At 45.0% G+C, this 19,064-nt stretch overlaps 1 protein-coding gene across 2 annotated transcripts in view; it reads left to right on the forward strand.

Moving 5' to 3' along the window:
• Positions 1 to 14,609, forward strand: part of LOC117417280 (ras-specific guanine nucleotide-releasing factor RalGPS2-like) — a 70,988-nt gene extending 56,379 nt beyond the window's left edge. The window contains exons 10-20 of one of the 2 annotated variants that reach the window (XM_059035210.1): positions 577 to 667; positions 1,552 to 1,619; positions 2,073 to 2,217; positions 2,563 to 2,714; positions 3,247 to 3,301; positions 3,997 to 4,074; positions 5,412 to 5,517; positions 6,422 to 6,514; positions 10,132 to 10,237; positions 10,666 to 10,757; positions 10,883 to 14,609. In XM_059035210.1, coding sequence (XP_058891193.1) covers positions 577 to 667; positions 1,552 to 1,619; positions 2,073 to 2,217; positions 2,563 to 2,714; positions 3,247 to 3,301; positions 3,997 to 4,074; positions 5,412 to 5,517; positions 6,422 to 6,514; positions 10,132 to 10,237; positions 10,666 to 10,757; positions 10,883 to 10,912 — 1,016 coding nt within the window. In that variant the 3' untranslated portion in view covers positions 10,913 to 14,609. The remainder of the gene's footprint in view (positions 1 to 576; positions 668 to 1,551; positions 1,620 to 2,072; positions 2,218 to 2,562; positions 2,715 to 3,246; positions 3,302 to 3,996; positions 4,075 to 5,411; positions 5,518 to 6,421; positions 6,515 to 10,131; positions 10,238 to 10,665; positions 10,758 to 10,882) is intronic. The other variant, XM_059035211.1, reaches the window with a different exon arrangement.
• The last annotated feature ends 4,455 nt before the right edge of the window (positions 14,610 to 19,064 follow it).

A 19,064-nucleotide genomic window follows, 5' to 3' on the forward strand; every position in this document is an offset into this window, starting at 1 on the left:
CAAAAGACGGAGCACAAGGAGGTTCAGTGACTTGCTCAGGGTCACACAATGAGTCAGTGGCTGAGGTGGGATTTGAACCGGGGACCTCCTGGTTAAAAGCCCTTTTCTTTAACCACTGGACCACACAGCCTCCCATATCCCTGGGCCTGGCAGCCTTCCTGATCTGCACACATCTACTCTGCTGTAGATACTCCCCCTGAACGGGTACACTTCCTGTCTGTTTCAATGAGCTTGTGGGTGGCAGGCTGGGATCTGGAAGTCCTCCTCTTCATTTCTTGGCTCTGGTGGGATCCCAGCCTGACCAGCGGAGTCAAGATTCTGACACAAGCCTCCATTTTTGTTCCACGATCACCAATGTAGGTCAAGAGGATATATTGGGCTTTGGCCAGGGTTACTGGAGTTAAAACAGAGCCCCAGTAATCCTGGCCTGTTCCTGAGCATAATTTATTTATTTGTTTTCTTCTTAGAACATGTATCCATGCTGCTACACAGTGCCCTTTCCTTAATGTAGCCATGCTTCAAGGAATTCTTATTTAGGAATGAAATCGGTGTCTCTCTGTTTCATCTTTCATCTAGATATACCAGTATTGCCTCATGTTCAAAAGTACTTCAACTCTGTCCAGTACATTGAAGAACTCCAGAAATTCGTAGAGGATGACAACTACAAGTAAGTAATTATTAGGTAACTCCTCTGGGGAGAGCAGTATGCACAGTTGATGGTCCACCACCATCTACAGCTGAAAACTATATATTCACATGTGTGTCCATAAAAAACCTCGAACCTGGAATTGTATAGAAATGTAAAACGTCATTCCTCATGGGGGGCGGGGGTGGGGGGGCTTGTTTAGTTTTCCTCAAAGCTTTTTGCAGCCACTCATCAGTCACTGTTGATTTCAAATCACCTGGTGTTTTTGAGGCATTGTTAATTCAGTATGTCTCTATTCCTGTCGCACTGCTGTGTTATTTGAATTGAAAGTGAAGTGAAGTGAGGTGAGGCTGAATGGCCCCCAGGAATATAGCAATCCCACTGCACACCTCTGAACGGCACCAGTTTCTACCGACCTTGCTGGTGACCCTGGCTCAGTAGACCGGTGTGCCTGGGTGAGGGGAGCTTTCCCTCCTCCCTGCGGGGTGCCCTGCTCATGGGCAGCAGGACCCACATCTATGGGAGCGGAGAGAATACCTGTCATCACTTCCACAGATCTGTGGCAAGACAGAGTGGGACTCCCTTGTGCAAGTAAATAGTGCCTTTCACTCTTGAATTGGACATCCTGTCAGCACAAAGAAACCTCATCACTCTTTCCCTCTGCTGCGGCCTCCAAGTGCAGTAGTGTCTTAGTTTAAATCCATACTGACTATAATTAAATGGATACTTTCAAAGCCTTGTCTGTGCTGCTACTGCTGAGGACAAGTTACCCCTGACAGTCGAGCACTGATAAGAGAGGACTGTATCTGTTCGTTTGTCACTCTGTTTTTCCTGTAGTACCTAGATATCTGCTTATCAAATTGTGTGGAAACGTTCTTTACCACTCTTCTTCCTCCTCCTTGCAGGCTGTCACTGAAGATCGAGCCAGCCACAAGCACTCCTCGTTCCACAGCATCTCGGGAGGATTTAGTAGGTAAGGGATCGGACATTTTAACACACAGGTTTATTTAACTTGGTGTAAGGAATAGAAATGAATCATCTGAGAACTGGGAAAGCTATATAGCAAATCTTGCAATAAGGTTAATGAGGAGTTGAAAACCATGAGTCTTGGTGTAGTGGTTACAGATGAGGACTGGTGAAGCAGAAGCAGGGGTGCTCTGTACTGTAGGTCAAGCTGCAGGTTGGAGTGTAACGGTTACAGATGAGGACTGGCTGTGTTAGACTGGCTGTGTTAGACTGGCTGTGTTAGACTGGCTGTGTTAGAGGTGAGGACTGGGAGGTGGGATTTGCATTGTGGATGGAGCAGCTTTGAGGCTGTTTGGCCCAAGAGTTGTAGACTGGATCATTGCAGGGCTTTTTTTGTTTTCTTGGTTTTTTTATGAGGATGTTTTTGACTGGCCGTCCTCTGCTCTCTGCTCTCCCCCAGGTCCCGACTCAGTGGCCTCCCCCCAGAGTGGCCGGCGGAATGTAGCGGGAGAGGGGGGTGCGTTATCCAAAGTGCCCCCTACGCCCCCATCACCCCGAAACCTCATACCCTACGGACACAGGAAGTGCCACAGCTTGGGATACAAGTCAGTACAATCTCTTTGTCTGTCCATCCAGGCGACGGGCTTTTAAATATTGAACATTTTGCTTGTGCCAGAATCTCTTGCTTGTCCTCTTTTCCTGCTTGTAATATGGTTCTAATTGATGATTAATAAAATACTCTGGTGCAATGCTGTTGGTCAGAGTCACCCCGTTTGCAATTTGATTTATTTGACATACTTTTTTTTTTTATCAAACCTGTTTTTTCATGGCTTGGCCAGCGTCCTGGTGTTACGGCTTGATGACCAAGTGATTTGTGGTGTTTGTTACTTTGCCCCCTGTTGATGATTTCGTGCTGACTCAGGTTGCTTTGTGTGTGTTTTGTCTCCCAGCTTCATTCACAAGATGAACACAGCAGAGTTTAAGAGCGCCACCTTCCCCAACGCAGGCTCTCGACACCTGCTGGACGACAGCGTGATGGAGAGCCACACCTCCTCACGGGGGCAGGCTGAGAGCTCCACCCTCTCCAGCGGCATCTCGCTAGGTAACGGGAGAGTGGCGTGGGGTTGGAGGGGCAGAGGGTTCCACTTGTCTCGTAAACGCTTACAGAAATGTATAAATGATGATGGTTGCATACTATCAGGAACCAGCTAAATACTGTGCTTGTTGCTACTACAGGAAAGAGGTTTTAGGGTTATATGAACTGCAGTGAATCAATAACACTGCTCCCTAACACTAGATTAGCAGCCGCTGTTTAATAATATCAAGAGACCCCTATGGTGTTAGCTTACGAGGAGCATTAAAGTTAAAAAAATAATAATAATAATTTAAAAGTGTACTTTCCTTTTAAACTTACTTTCCCATGTATTCTTGTTCTTTAAATTCCCTTGAAATTTTTCTGGAAAGCAAATTTTTTTAGTGTCAAAATTTACATTCTGTTTTTATTCAAGCAGTAGGCACTTGAACAGGGTTCATTACTGTAGGTGCATTTTATGGCCTTCATAAAGCAGAAGATTGACGGCCTTCTTGTATGTGAATGCTTCTGACTGGCGTTATCATCTCTTTTGTGTGTGCAGGGAGCAGTGAAGGATCAGAGCTCAGTGAAGAGACTTCTTGGCCTGCTTTTGAGAGGTAAGAATAACAGCAGCCTGCATTGTATCACCCATACACAATACTGACGGGCTCAGTCAAAGAGAAAATAAACAGAAAACTGGCATCTCAATACTAGAGATCATGGAGCCTGCAAAGTCAATGCAAAGCACATAAGAGCCAGCGGAAATCAAATACAGGAGACGTCAGTAATAGGCACCTTTCAGCCAGCAATGGAATAGACTGGAACAGTCATGTCCTATTCCAAAAGAGCAGAGTTTATAGTTTCACATATTGTGTTGGTTTGAAATGGGCAGGATTTTATGTTTTGTAATCTGGAGGTAAAAAACAAATTGATTAGATTCTTAATAATATATATATATATATATATATATATATATATATATATATATATATATATATATATATATATTTTTTTTTTAATTTCTTAGCAGACGCCCTTATGTTACAAGATATCCAAAGTCCAGAGCCCTAACCACTACTCCACACTGCTGCCCCTAATTGCCTGTATTTTGAGAAATACATGAAAATTCCATAGTTCACTCCATTAAATGTTTTATTTTATTTTTTTTAATCAACGCTTTGGAATGTCGCCATATGCTGTATTTCCTATCTCAAGGACGTACGAGCAAGTGCATATGACTACGTATGCATTTTAATAACCTTCAATTCTACATGTATTTGTTCCCTTCAAAACATATCCTGAAATCCAACAGGCACCGTTTCTATCACTCCCTCGGCCCTGTAACAAGGGTGGCAAGAAACCCCCACCGAGGACACCAGAAAGCCAGCAGGTACAGTCCCCCCCCCCAGCCTGGTGGGGTCATTAGTAGGGTGCTGGTTTGTTTGGGATGCAATGAGGTGGTGGACTTTCTCCTGTGTGATTTCTGTTCCTTGTCCCTCCCATTAGTATCCTGCTAATAGCGGTGGAGGGCTCCGTGCAGTGTCGTCACTTTCCTTTCCAAACGTGTGATGTTGCCTCCTTTCCTCTCCTGGCTGATTCTTGCTGCTTTTGCTTTTCAGTTTCAGACTGACCCCCCCACTCCATTTAATAAATGACTTGCATCACTGAGACCAGGTTACAAGACTAGAGCAGAAAATGTATACTCTTTCTTGTAGGACTCCCAGCAGCCTTGAATTAAGCACAAAGGATCGGCAGCATGCAGTCACTCACACTCACTCACTCACGCTCACACACACAAGCTTGACATGAATGCTCTATGCTTATTGGGTGCTGGGCTCAGATTAACCCAATATGTGCAAAGTGAGGACCGAATGAAACCAGCAGCACAGCGAGGGCATGTTAATGATGAGAAAGCAGCTTGAGTTGAATCCCTTTGTAAACAAAAACCAGCAGGCAGGTAGGTACAGTGTAACAGATTTAATGCACAGCTCCTCGTTCTGATAGCAGGAGCACCCAGTGTTTTGGAGAACGTGATTCCCCCACGCAGCTGTAGAAATGGGGTTTAGAAGTGTGCTAGTGTGGGGCAGGGAATCCCTTCTTAGCAATCCACTGTGCTTTAATACCGTTCCGTGCTGTGGAAGGTTTGAAATCTTAAATAATGATTCATTCATTCACTGCTGAAAATGTGTCTGTGTTTTGTTTGATTTTTCAATTAGTGGCCCAGGCTAAACAGCCCCCTGAGATGTATGGTAGCTGTGTGATAAGGGTCTGCTGCACAGCCAGATGGCAAAGTGCCACCACACTTCTAAACAGTTCGGCGTGACTGGCAGTGGAGTGACATCAGCGTTACTTGATTTTTCTGTGTCAAGTCTGCTCAGAGATATAATTTCTTGGCAAGCCTAGCCTAGCGAAAGTAATTGTGATTTCTCCGCTGGAACACGGAGTCTGATTCAATCAATTACATTATTTTATGGTGTTATGCACAGGCTGCTTTCTTTTTCATTTGTTTTCTTTTTCATGTGTTTTTTGTTGTTTTTTACCAATCAATTCTGGTAGCAAAGTAGTGTTTGACTAGGTCTTAACTTCAACCTGGAAATGAAGCACACAGCACAACCACATGGGTGAATGAGGGTGGGGGGGGAAGAGTCCATAGGGTAGAGAGAACCACAGAGCTGTGCCTGTAGAGCTGCTCTGTTCCCTGTCATTAAGTGAGCCCCGTCTCTCCAGCTCTGCAGAGTCCGAGGACCTGGCAGTGCACCTGTACCCGGGGGCCGTGACCGTGCAGGGGGTCCTGCGAAGGAAGACCCTCCTCAAAGAGGGGAAGAAGCCAACGGTAGGACATCCCATTGAGTCACAATACCCCATTGTTTCACAGACTCTGAGTAGCTGCTGCGCTAATCTCAGACTACCTTGCCTAAGTTAAGATAAAGTAGTCAAGATTAGCTAGACCAGCAGAGAGAAATACCCGACACATAAAATAAGCTTGAGCAATCCATTGAATGAGTGAGTCATTGTAAAAATGGAAAAGAAAGAAAAGTACTGCCCTGACCCAAACACACCTTAGCATTATTAACACAGTCCAAATTCAGTGTATTTTTTTATAGAGACCGATGGTAGTATATCCCATCCGAAAGTACACCATGAAACAACATTTTCCTAAAACACGTGTACAATTACACTTAGTAAAATGAATGAAACCAGCTCTGACGTTCATGGCTGTTGAAGCATGGCCAGTTCTGGAGTGCAGGACCTGGTGCACCTCTTTGAATTATGAGTACCATGCCATGCAAACTTGGCTTTGATTTGCATTTCTAATTGCTCTGTGAAACGGGGATACTGCCTCAGCCCTGCAGTTAGTTGAAAGGTGTACCGTAAGACAGGCTGAGCTTTTCAGTACGACTATTTCTTATTTTTACTAGTCCCCATGCAGTTGTGCAGGAAAGGGTATTTTATGGTTAATATATTTTTATAGAACATGCTATCCAAACACTGCACATTTTCCAACTGGGAATGTGTTTTACACAGTATTTTCTGCTACTAATAAATACAAACCAGATCAGGCAAAAAGCACTGATGGAAAATTGAAACAGTTCTGTTGAAGACTAATGATTTACACCTGCTTTCATTTCTTAACGAACATCTCACGTGATCCTCTCTATAATCATGTATTCTTTGTCATGGGCTTGAAGAATAATACAAATAGGATTTATTTCTTCTATTGAAATGTGACATTGCAGGTCGCCTCCTGGACAAAATACTGGGTAGCTCTGTGTGGGACTCAGCTCTTCTACTACCCTGCCAAGTCCCTGAAAGCCACGGAGAGAAAGCATGTAAGTGTTTCCCTGCTGCGCTCCACAACCGAAGACACAGACTTATCAGATCAACATTCGTTCCAATAAAAGCAACCCACTTGCAGCATGTAGATTTATCTTCGTGTTCTACTTGAGGTACAGTTAATGGAAAAAGCATGCAGCCCTCGCTAGGGAGAACATCTACTTTATACATTACTGTATCAAAGTATTGCAGGCCACACAAGGGGCTTGTCCTCCTAGGTGGTTTCTTTTACCTAGTTAGTGTTCAGAAATGACAATGTTTACAGAGCAAGCAGCTTCAAATGAAAAAAAAAATATATATATATATATATATTCAGACCCCTGACCAATTCTCTCATATTACTGAATTACAAATGGTACATTTGAAATTTCGTTCTGTTTGATATTTTATTTTAAAACACTGAAACTCAAAATCAATTATTGTAAGGTGACATTGGTTTTATGTTGGGAAATATTTTTAAGAAAAATAAAAAACTGAAATATCTTGCTTGCATAAGTATTCAACCCCTGTGCTGTGGAAGCTCCCAGTTTACACCGATGAAAGAAATTGCCCTAACGAGGACAATTACCTTACCATTGGCCTCCACCTGTGAACCATTAAAGTTGCTGTCACATTTTCTGGATAAAAAACCCACTGTTGAAGGATAATTGGTCAGGCTGTGAATCTGAAGGAAAATGAAGACCAAAGAGCATTCTACAGAAGTTAGACATAAAGTAATACAAATGCATAGATTAGGAAAAGGGTACAAAATAATATCCAAGTGTTTGGATATCCCAGTGAGCACAGTTGGATCAATAATCAGGAAGTGGAAGCTGCATCACACCACCCAGGCACTGCCAAGAAAAGGCCGTCCCTCAGAACTCAGCGCTCAAACAAGGAGGAGACTTGTGAGAGAAGCCACAGAGAGGCCAATAATAACTTTGAAGGAGCTACAGAGTTCAGTGGCTGGGAGTGGAGTAATGGTACACAAGTCAACCATATCGAGAGCTGTGCATAACACTGGCCTGTATGGGAGGGTGGCAAGAAAGAAGCCATTACTCAAAAAGTACCATTTGAAAGCACGTCTGGAGTTTGTCAGAAAGCATGAGAATGACCCAGCTGCGATGTGGGAAAAGGTTTTGTGGTCAGATGAGACCAAGATAGAGCTTTTTGGCCAAAACTCAAAGCGCTATGTGTGGCGCAAACCTAACACTGCCCCTTGCCTCAAGACACACCATCCCTACAGTGAAGTATGGTGGTGGCAGCATCATGCTGTGGGGATGCTTCTCATCAGCAGGGACTGGGCATCTTGTTAAAATTGAAGGAAGAATGGATGGAGCAAAATGCAGGGAAATACTGCAAGAGAACCTGCTTCAGTCCGCCAAAAAACTGAAGCTTGGGAGGAAATTCAACTTTCAGCAGGACAGTGATCCCAAGCACAAGGCCAAAGCAACATTGGAGTGGCTCAAGAACAAAAAGGTGAATGTCCTACAGTGGCCCAGTCAAAGTCCTGATCTCAATCCCATTGAGAATCTGTGGCACTATTTGAAAATTGCGGTCCACAAGCGTCATCCAACCAACCTGAACAACCGGAGCAAATCTGCCAAGAAGAATGGGCCAAAATCACTCCGACACTGTGTGCAAAGCTGGTACATACTTACCCCAAAAGACTTAAAGCTGTTATTGCAGCGAAAGGTGGCTCTACCAAATATTAATGTGTGTGGGTTGAATACTTATGCAAGCAAGATATTTCAGTTTTTTATTTTTCTTAAAAATATTTCCCAACATAAAACCAATGTCACCTTACAATAATTGATTTTGAGTTTCAGTGTTTTAAAATAACATATCAAACAGAACGAAATTTCAATGTACCATTTGTAATTCAGTAATATGAGAGAATTGCTTCAGGGGTCTGAATACTTCTGCAAGGCACTGTGTGTGTGTGTGTACACCTTACTGTACCTCTGAACATTTGCAAATATAATAAAAAGGGGCAGTTAAAACAGATATATAAATAAAACAAAAAATGTAATTTGCTACAGTGGTTCTTTAGGACAGAAATTAGCAATTAGTGAACTTTTCAAAAAAAAAAAGTGCTCCATTTAGCAGGAGTTAAAACACAACTGGCATGGAAACGGTACAGTGTATTACAGGAGCCTCTAGGGAGCAAACAAGGCAATTAATAGAGTGGTGCAGTAATCCACTCACCCGGATATCAGAGTCCTCGAACAGATGTCTTTGCTTATGCTGAATAAAGACCCTTACACCATCATCATCATCATCATCATAGTCATAGTCAACAATGTGCCAGTTTCCATTCCCTCGTCGCTGTGGGGTAGATTACCAAGCCTTGCGTGATCACAATAAGCCCGGCACCCAGCTCTCTGACGGGGGCTGCTTCGCAGTACAGCCCTTTCTCCTCACAACTGGATGATTGAGTTTCCATGTAATTCAGAATGGGGCACAAATGAGCTCTTATTAATGCACAGTCACTAAAGCATTCCCTGCTTCCTGTTTTACTTGTGCTGGAGAATAGCAATATTTATAACCTCCAAACACACTGTATATTATCACAGCTGCCAGCACGACACTAGCCAATTCACTGTCCTGTTATAAATTAACCATGTCAGCCAGCGGGCTGTATACAGTGTGTGTGTGTGTGTGTGTGTGTGTGTGTGTGTGTGTTGTGTTTCCAAAACTGTTTATTTCACATAAGCCATTACTGTTTCTGTAAGTTTATTGCTGTTTAATTGCTGTCGGTCTAGAATAAAACATACCTTGAATGGATCTTAATCGGCAGAGTTATCCCACAGGTCTGCACTTGAAAAGGCAGAAATATCACTGTATGTAATGAGTGTTGAAATACTGAATGTACACACTGTATAATGGCTGTGGTTGTGCTAGTGCCTGCACCACTGCTTTGTTACACAATACAATACAGTTTCTGTATGCTGCTCGGCTGCCTGCGCCATGTGCCTCTTATCCCATTGGATACGCTCAACAGGACCTTCCCACAAAACCCACAGCAACGCTCCCCACAGCTAAGCTCTCTTTATATTTAGAATTATATGCTGCATTTTGTCCATCAATCCGGGCGTGCTTTAGTTTTCAACCACTTCAGCATTGCCACCATAGCTATACTTAGTCACATAAACTGCCCATGTGCGTGGTGTATTTGATCAACAATAATGAACAATGGTTCAGTTTGTTAGTGGCATGGTAGTGAATGGAGTGTTGGACTTGCTTCCCACCTCCCAAGATGATGATGTGGGCATTTAACTAACTTTCCAGTAATGGACTGGACCGTTTTACCTGTACCCTACCATTCTCTGTAAAGTAGTATTTGCTAACGAGGATCAGTTTCACTCTAGACACGGTTCTCAGACTGAAGCAACTTGGGTCTGCCGCACAGAAATACAGGTATAGTACTTGTAGATTTGTTTTTTTAACTGAAGAATTGTACTAATCTTAACCGGATGGTCTTTTATAGCACTCTCTACAACATATTCACTGCAGTTGATTGAGCGGGTGGTTTCAAAATGTTAATAATCGACTGAGATGGTGTGCTCTAGTGCTGATCCACTGAGCTTTCAGTAGGTCATTTTCTTTTAATTTTGTTGTGTTTTTTCCCCAGTTCAAGTCGACCTCCAGTAAGAGCACGTCGGTACTGGGCTGGATGGCGATGATGGCAGATGACCCTGAGCACCCGGACGTGTTCCTGCTCACAGACTCTGAGCACGGTGAGTCACAGTGTGGAGCCAGGGGACGAGACTCTGTACATGGGACTGCATACCAATCACTGGGCAAATACCATGCAGGACCTGGAGAACTGTGCAGACGCTTAGAAAATCTGTCACACCCCTGCCACGCCTCATACACTTAAATACAGCAGCTAACTATATGAACGGCCTCTGCTAACAGTGCGTGCAGGCCTCAGGAGCTCCTGCATTGAAGAAGCTGATTCTGTGAATGAAGATATAGGATTACCTCCTTCATACCGCGGCCTATTTGAGATTTACCTTAGGAGGGTAACCCTGAGGCAGCTCCGTTGATAGTGATGAACCCCTCTTTTAAAGCATCTGTGATTTTGATTTATTTTCCATGTGTTTTAAATTGCATTAAAAGAATTGTGAAGTGAAACACTGTTGTCTTGAATGTGCCCTCTCAGGAAACTCCTACAAGTACCAGGCAGGGAACAGGATGAATGCCTTGCTGTGGTTTAAACACCTGAGTGCTGCCTGCCAAAGCAACAGACAGCAGGTAACCAGGCCCTGCCTTCTCATGCTCAGCCTTATCAAAACAACATGTTCTAATGGATTGGTGCAGATGTCAGAATTGCAGCAGAGTAATGCTTTTGACCTGTGTTCTTGTTTCCCCTTCTGAAGGTTCCGACAAATTTAATGTCTTTTGAGTAGCTGCTGTGAACGAAAGACCAGGTGAACTGCTGTACAGAAAAGACTGTAAGGATATTGGGAGAGACTGAGCCTGCAATCACTAACCCAGTGCCACAGCAGAGCCCAGCCTCGCTGAACAAGGCAACTAAAAGCACTAACATATGAAGGGGAGCTGAGCCCTGCAGCTTCAGAGGGGAGACACTGAAGACTGTATCAGAACTGCCATGGACTGTGTGCCCACTTTGCACTGAACGTGACCTGTGGAACCACTGCCTTAAGGAATGAGAGGGAAACAGAACCATTAAAGAGGCTTGACACCAAGTAGTGTGCGTGTCTGTTCCAGCAGCGCAGGTCACGGTGTGAATCTGGAGGACCTTCTCTTCAGCTCCCCCTCCCTTTTTAAACACCTGGGTGTTTTGTGTTTTAACAAAGGGGGGGTGTCTTGATCAGACTTCTTTTTTTTTTTTTTTTCTTTCCATCTCTGATCATTTGGTTGTAATCCCCATTATGCTATATTCTCCTGTGTGAATTTAGTTTCAAGCAATAGGAATGCTGTGTTACATTTCATTTGCATTTGTCACGACCGCATAGCAGACCTTATTGAGCTGTTCTGGTAAGCTGCCAGTCGACCCACATTCAAGTTTCAGATGGGTTCACAATTAGGGTTTGTTAGTTTACATGGTTAAAACCAAGAAGTGTAGAGCCAGCACATGGTGCAAAAATGTGGTCTGTGTTTTACCCTGACTGCCCTGTTTTTTTTTATTTTTATGGAAAGGTTATAGGATGGGGGGCTGGTATTTGATATTCAAAAGGGTTTGAATCTTACAGGATTTTATAACAACTATTTAAATAGTTTTCAGTTTTTGAAAACTTTTTTGTGAGCACAGTTTCTAATCACTAATGTTAGTAATAAACTAGTAATCACTCACGCTGATTCACCCTCTCAGTGCAAAGAAGCATCAGGAGCTTTACCTCAGTGGGTGTTTGTTTGTGAACCTCGCTGTACTGCAGAGACACTAGACTGCTGCAGGTTCACTAGCGGCACAGCACTTCCACTTCTCATTGTTAACCAGCAAAGCGGATACAGGTTGGGGCTTCACTTTCCCTTTGTCTACTCGGTCCATAACTCCTCTTATAGGTCAAACTGAAAACACTTTCGGGAGTAGAAGTAGCTTGCACATGTCGAGGTTCTTTTTGTTACAATTGATTTCCCAAGCGTTTGTTTTGACGCGTTTTGTACCCTTTGTTTTTTCTTCTGATTGTTTGATCTTTGTGCAGATGTTCCTGTTGAGTTCTTTTTGGGCCACGCTGCTGCAGCTAGTTTGGATTTCCAAGCTGTATTGATACGTGTTGGCAGGATGCTGGGTTATGACTTTGCAAAGCTTCATTCGTAGAATTACTAACGCTTCCCAGCCATTCCAGCAGTGCAGTGCAGTGCAGTAGTAGGGCCTGTTACGTTTCCATCACTTCATCTGCTTACACATTGACCCGTCAAAGCTCAATCTATTAGCAGACATAGGTCATGTTACGCTGGTATTCTTCACATCCAAATCAAACTGGCTGCAATAGAAACGATTTTCACCCCCTGGATACCAGTGCAGTAATAGTTATCAAAGATACAAGCAACAGCTTGCTTCTAAACTCTCTTGTTGTTGTTGTTGTTGTTGTTGTTGTTGTTGTTGTTGTTGTTGTTGTTGTTGTTGTGTGTGCGATTCACAATGTCTGGAATCCAAAAGAACTGGATTAAAGATAGAAAAGCAACTGCAATGATAGTGGTATCCAGGGTTACAAAAAGAACAAGGTGGTCCTCGTCGCTCTGGTAATATGTACTTTGTCTTTGTGCCCCAGGGGGCTTCGGATGCCCGACATTAACTCTACGGTTCAGCAGCTTTGCAGCGGCACTCTGCCTCTGCCCTGGAAGCACCCAGCTTCAGCTTTGACTTGTGTTAATATACTTTCAACTCTCACACTGACGAGCTGTTGAGACCCTGAAGAACTGAAGGACCCAGTATTGACAAGGATACCGTGAAATGAATTCACCTTTTTGGTTTTGTTAATTGCGACCTCTGTTGGGATTGATGACATGAATATTTATCAGGTTAGGAGTCTAGGTAAATAGGAGGGACTGGAAGGTGGTGTGGTTTGTACATGAGAATAGTTCAGATAAGGAGAGATTATACAGTGTTTCATGTATAGAGTGGTACCATCCATGCCAAAGTCGAGGCGCATTTAATGAGACTTTGACTTTTGAGTAAGACAAGAACAATGTGAACCTGGTGGCTCTGTATTCTGAATAGGCAGGTTAGAGGCAGAGGGTGAGGGAGAGAGGTGACACATTAAGCACAAGGAGGAAGCTGCAAGAACAGTTTACAGAGCAGTGAAGTCATATGCTGGTCAGCCTGTCGTCAGGGTTTGTGTGTATGCTAGTGTGTAAATAAATGTGTTTTTGTTTTGTTTTATTAGGAGTAACAAGCACATCTGTAATAGCTAGCTAGCTTTGCTATACATGGGACATGTGCTAACCCATGAGGGTTGTTTAAACCCCACTGGTTTAAGTATTTGGTTTTTAGTTTTTAGTTTTTTTTTTTAATCTGAAATGATTTCATTGCATTCAAAAGTGGCTTGAGTGTAAACTTGCTATGGAGAACATCTGCAAACCTGACTTGTGCAGTTTTAAAATAAGTGTGCGTGTGTAAATACAAATCTTATCCTAGATTTGAGTTTTAAAACCAGTAATTTGTGTCGGAAGACATCCGCATTCAACAGCTTGGCAAACCCCCCTTGTTGATGTGACGGGGGTGGATTGCCAGTTCAGCTTTGGCCACGCTAATGTAGATCACATGGGAATCCTGTGCAGTTAAACAGGCCTCTGAGACAGCTCTGCTCTCCGTCTGCTCTGCCAGAAGATTAGTGTCGAGACACAGGGATCATTCTCACGGTTTCAATTGCAATCTTGAAGTAGCTTGCGGCCCCATTGCTGCAATGAGGATATTTCCCTCCTTACCCCCTGACGGGTGGATGGCTCAGAGCACACTGCGTTACCCACTCTCTGCTATCCAGTGTAGGGTCTTGAACTTGGGCCACTGGTCCATGTATAGTAATGCTTTACCAAGAACTGGCCTGACGCAAGCCCCCTTTTAGGCACTCCTCCAGGAACTCCTAATCTGAGCCAGACTGAGTTTACATTTTATTTATTGGGCTTCGTCAAGTGTCATAAAAGAGCTTGTTTAACTTTGGGGGGGAAAAAACTAGCTTAAGCACTGGCATAAATCAGACCCTGCTGGATTAATCTTCCTAAGATCCAGTATCTCGTGTGATCTTTAATATCAGTCATTTTTAATAGAACACACGTTGCTAAGAAGACTAAACCCTGTTCCCCCAGACTAAGAGCGTCCATGTGTCTCAGTCATTGAGCCACGCTGTGAAGTCACACTACAAGCCCTTTCTGTGCTTTGGGATTGGCAGGTGCGAATGATGATGATGCTGTACTGAGTACAGAGCTGCACTATGACCTCTGTTGTAGAGTGATGTGCTGTTTTTTGGGGCTTTGCTTTTTGTATTGATTGTTTTGTTTTCACATATATATAAGAAGTTGGAAAGCCTGTTTGTGTGCGTTTGTGATTTTACTGTGTGTGTTTGCACATAAGCTGTTGTTGGAACACTTTAGGTACTGATTTAAACTAATCTTTCCTACTGAAATAAACTACTTGAATTGTTACCCGTCTCTGTGTTTATTTTGGTATAATTGTAGCATTTCTTTTTTCCAAATCTGACCGCAGACCCCGTGTGTGTGTGTGTGTAACCTGCAGTGATTGAAGGCCATTGTAGTTTACTGTCCGCATCCACACACAGGAATCCCTTTGGATTTATTAATGCTAGCATATCCAGAAAACACTGAAGAAATTAACATTTAGACAGAAGTATTAATTACTCTTTCAAGTAGATTATCCTGAAAGCTGTCTCTCCACCCCCCTCCCTGGCCCCCCATTTCAAATGGAATTCCTCGCAATCCCAACGGACAAGCATTTGATCCCGGCCTGACAAGCTGGAGCCATAAATTTCGGACCTCCCTGTACATCCAGAGTATATTTTTCCACAGGTCTGGCCTCGCAACCAGGATCATGCCTGCGGTTACGTAACTTCAGAGGGAAACTGTGATTTGATTGAATTGTTTTTCTTCTCACAGATTGCACTCTCCTGTTTATTCTCGAGCAGGCTGTGTAGGATGTGTACTTCCCTTACAGTACGAGTGGCTGTATTCATGGGCTTGGTCCACACAAACTCCAGGGGCCGTGGCTCCATAGTGCCAAACACAGAGCTCTAACCTGTGTGGCTTTACAAGAGATGGTCATAGAAAGTCTTGCATGTGAGCTACAGTCCTCCATAATCCAGTCTCCTGTGCATTCCTCAGAAAGCATATTGTGATGGTTCACTGATGTTTATTTTAACTCTCTCTAAGGTAGTTTAGCTGTTCAGCTGTCCTCGCCTTTTTAAGACACTTTGTCACAATATGTGAGCATCCACTTGCTGCAGAGGGAGGTTATTATAATTGACATCTTGACTCCAGTCACTCAAGAAGCAATATAGGAAATCATCACTTTTTCTTCAAATGGTGTTTTTGGCACCATGTACTGAACAAGACGCTTTGTATTTTCTACTTGGCTTTCATGTGTGTGTTTATTGGACCACTGGCTGTGGAAATGCTGTCTTAGCGTGACAGCAAAGGGTTAGAAGGTATGACAACATCCATAGTGAGTGAAACACACTTGTCTAATTGACGCAGAAGATAGATGATAATTGTACACTCTGCTTAAGACAGGAGCAGAGAAACAAAAAACTAATCCGAAGCTGATTTTCCATTGAGAACAGCTGAGAGGAGACCGCTGGGATTCTGTCCTCCTGAGCTGAGGTAATAAAAGACGAGGTTATGAACTAAGCAAATGTATTGTTCTTTTCCTTTTTCATGAGAAATGTAGCTGAATGGCTTTATTTCTGTGAGGTACTTGCACCCTTGGGGGACTAAAGCCCTCTGCCTGTTTATCTGCTCAATCGGGAGATGAAGCAAAGGAATAAACCAAGAGGCTATGAGAGGAGACCGAGACCTGCTAGTACAGTAATACCACCCCCTGCCCTCAACGGAGCCACACTGCCTCCCTGCCAGTCCCCCTGCCCTCAACGGAGCCACACTGCCTCCCTGCCAGTCCCCCTGCCCTCAACTGAGCCACACTGCCTCCCTGCCAGTCCCTCTGCCCTCAACGGAGCCACACTGCCTCCCTGCCAGTCCCTCTGCCCTCAACTGAGCCACACTGCCTCCCTGCCAGTCCCTCTGCCCTCAACTAAGCCACACTGCCTCCCTACCAGTCCTTCTGCCCTCAACGGAGCCACACTGCCTCCCTACCAGTACCTCTGCTCTAACCACTAGTCCAAACTGCCTCCCTGTCTCCCAGTCCCTCAGCTCTAACCACTAGATCACACTGCCTTCCTGTCTCCCAGTCCCTCCGCTCTAACCACTAGACCACACTGCCCCCAAGTCTCTCGGCTCTAACCACTAGACTACACTGCCTCCCTCTCTCCTAGTCCCTCAGCTCTAACCACTAGCCCACACCGCCCTCAAGTCCCTCAGCTCTAACCACTAGACTACACTGCCTGCCTCTCTGCCAGTCCCTGGGCTGAGATGAGATGTCTTGTTTCCGCTGTGTGATTGTGCTGCACAGGGTCTCTCCCCTGCTCGGTTGCTATGCTCTTGTTGTTGATGTTGTAACCTCGGCAGCTGCACACTCTGCACCAGTCCGCTTCATATTTATTTTCCTTTTTTCTTCGTTAACCTTGAGATGATGCCCTGCAGGGACTTCGTGAAACATATGGAAAGACCTTTTAAGGTTTTTTCTTTTGTGTTTTCTTTTTTTCCCCCCTTGACAAGTTTGAGCATTTTCATGTACTAGTAATTATGATCTGTATTGCAGAGGCAAATAGAGGAAACCCTGTCCTAGTAATCCAGGTTAACATCTTCCCCTTCCGCGCACGGAGGCAGCGAGGTCTAGTGGTTAGAGCTGAGCGACGGGGAGGGAGGCAGTGTGGCACAGTGGTTAGAGCTGAGAGACTGGGAGGGAGGCAGCGAGGTCTAGTGGTTAGAGCTGAGGGACTGGGAGGGAGGCAGCGAGGTCAAGTGGTTAGAGCTGAGGGACTGGAAGTGAACGGACAGCAGTCATCACAATGAGGTTTGTTTTATTTCTTGTTTTGTTGCTGGCGTTCTGAAGTTGTTCAGTTTGTTTTGTTTTTGTTTTTTTTTCCTTTTTATATTAATAAAGAATGTAATTTTATATTAAATAATTTATTTTTGAATTCCAGTGTCTTTTTTTCTTTGTTTGTCTGCAGACATTTCCCTGCCCAGGTACACAGAGCTTGAGCATCAGGAGAAATGGCAGCTTGTTCTCTCAATACAAACCCTTGACTCCTTCCTCTGCTGAGCTCCTGCTTTCTGTGAGCCACTGGTATCCCTGTAATGAATGAAAACAGCTCCCCTGCCTTGCTCGACACCTGTAGCTGCAACACCAAACTCTGCCCTTCCTGTAGAGAGAGAGAGAGAGAGCTCCACCTTTTTGTTTGTTTTTTCTCCCGAGAGGAGACAGCTTGCTGAACACAGCCAGGCTGTTTATCAGTACACCTGTGCTTTCTGAGGTCGCTGTGCCTCCTCCTCAGTCCCTCAGCTCAGACCACTGGACCACACTGCCTGCCTCCCTCCCTCCCTCTCTCAGCTCAGACCACTAGACCACAATGCCTCCCTCCCAGTCTCTCAGCTCTTGTAGTGGCACAGTGATCTAATACTGCAGTATTCTATTTATCTGATTTCATTGGGGGGAAAAAAAAATCCCCCTGTATAAAACATATTGGTGAGTGTGCTTCTTTCTGGTGGATCAGTTCAATAATCAAATGAGGATTGTAATGCAGCAATGCCCCCTGCTGGTAGAGAGAGGTGAGGACAGTGAGCAGCTTCTTGGATTGTCTAGACCAGTCCCTCCTCGTCCCTCACTGCTCTGGTACCCCACACCAGAGCTGGGTGTTGATTCTACCAGGAACTATAAATCAGCCATGTGTCCCGTGTTCATTACACTGCACTGACAGACACCAGTGCACGGTTGAAGCAGGCGCATGCAGAGTAGACCTAGCTGGATGGCTGATATGGTTGCGGCCATCAGACCCAACAGTTTCTGGCACGATCTTGGAGTCACCTGCGACACCTTTTGAAACGGGGAGAGATGCCCTTGGATAGCTGCTACTTTGTCGTCCGACAGGTACACACGCATCGTCTTGGAGTCTAGCCGGAGACCCAAGTACATGATGCACTGCAACGGTGTAAGCCGACTCTTTGCATCGTTGATGGTGAGGCCCAGCCTCGCCAGATGTTCTGTCACGACCGCCGTGTGGCCCACTGCTCCTTCCCGCGACTGGGAACAGATCAACCAGTCGTCGAGAGTTTATTACTCTGATCCCCTGCAGGCGCAAGAGGGCCAGGATAGCATCTATGCACTTTGAGAACGTACAAGGAGCTAGGGAGAGGCCGAATGGCAGCACAGTGAAGTGAACATATTTTCTGTGCTGTGGACTAATGGGAACGTGGAAATACGCATCCCATAAGTCCACAGTGGTGAACCAGTCGTCCGGCCGAACAGACTGGAGAATGCAACGGTGAGTCAACATGTGGAACCGCCTTTCTTTTAAGAACCCGTTGAGACGCCCTGCATTCCCTGTGCCTGTTTGCTGGTGTCGCTACTGTGGCCTGTAGGTGGTGCCTTAGGTCACCCAGTGGAGCCGTGGGGACCGGAACTGTCCGTGTTTGAGGAGCTCGCCAGCAGTTCGATCTACCCCACGCGGGAGCGCAGGGAGGGAGCAGCGTGGCTACCTGCCAGGACCCCTCATGTTCCCGTTGGGATCTCTGTAGAATCTCCTCCATGGCTGGCCCGTAGGTGTGCCCCAGGGACATCGGCGCGTCCAGTAGGGCTGCCTTATCTGCGTCAGGGGAATCTGGCTTGCGACAGCCACAGCTCACCACTAAACTAGCCAGGCTCCGGCCAAGAGCTTGCCCTTGAGGGCTGGAGTTCTGGGAGCGGGGCCTCACGCAGTACACCGTCCAAAAGGCTGTCGGCACGTGTTTGCCAGGCAGATTGCCTGTGCC

Source organism: Acipenser ruthenus, chromosome 12, assembly GCF_902713425.1.
Source record: "Acipenser ruthenus chromosome 12, fAciRut3.2 maternal haplotype, whole genome shotgun sequence".
Classification (NCBI taxonomy): domain Eukaryota; kingdom Metazoa; phylum Chordata; class Actinopteri; order Acipenseriformes; family Acipenseridae; genus Acipenser; species Acipenser ruthenus.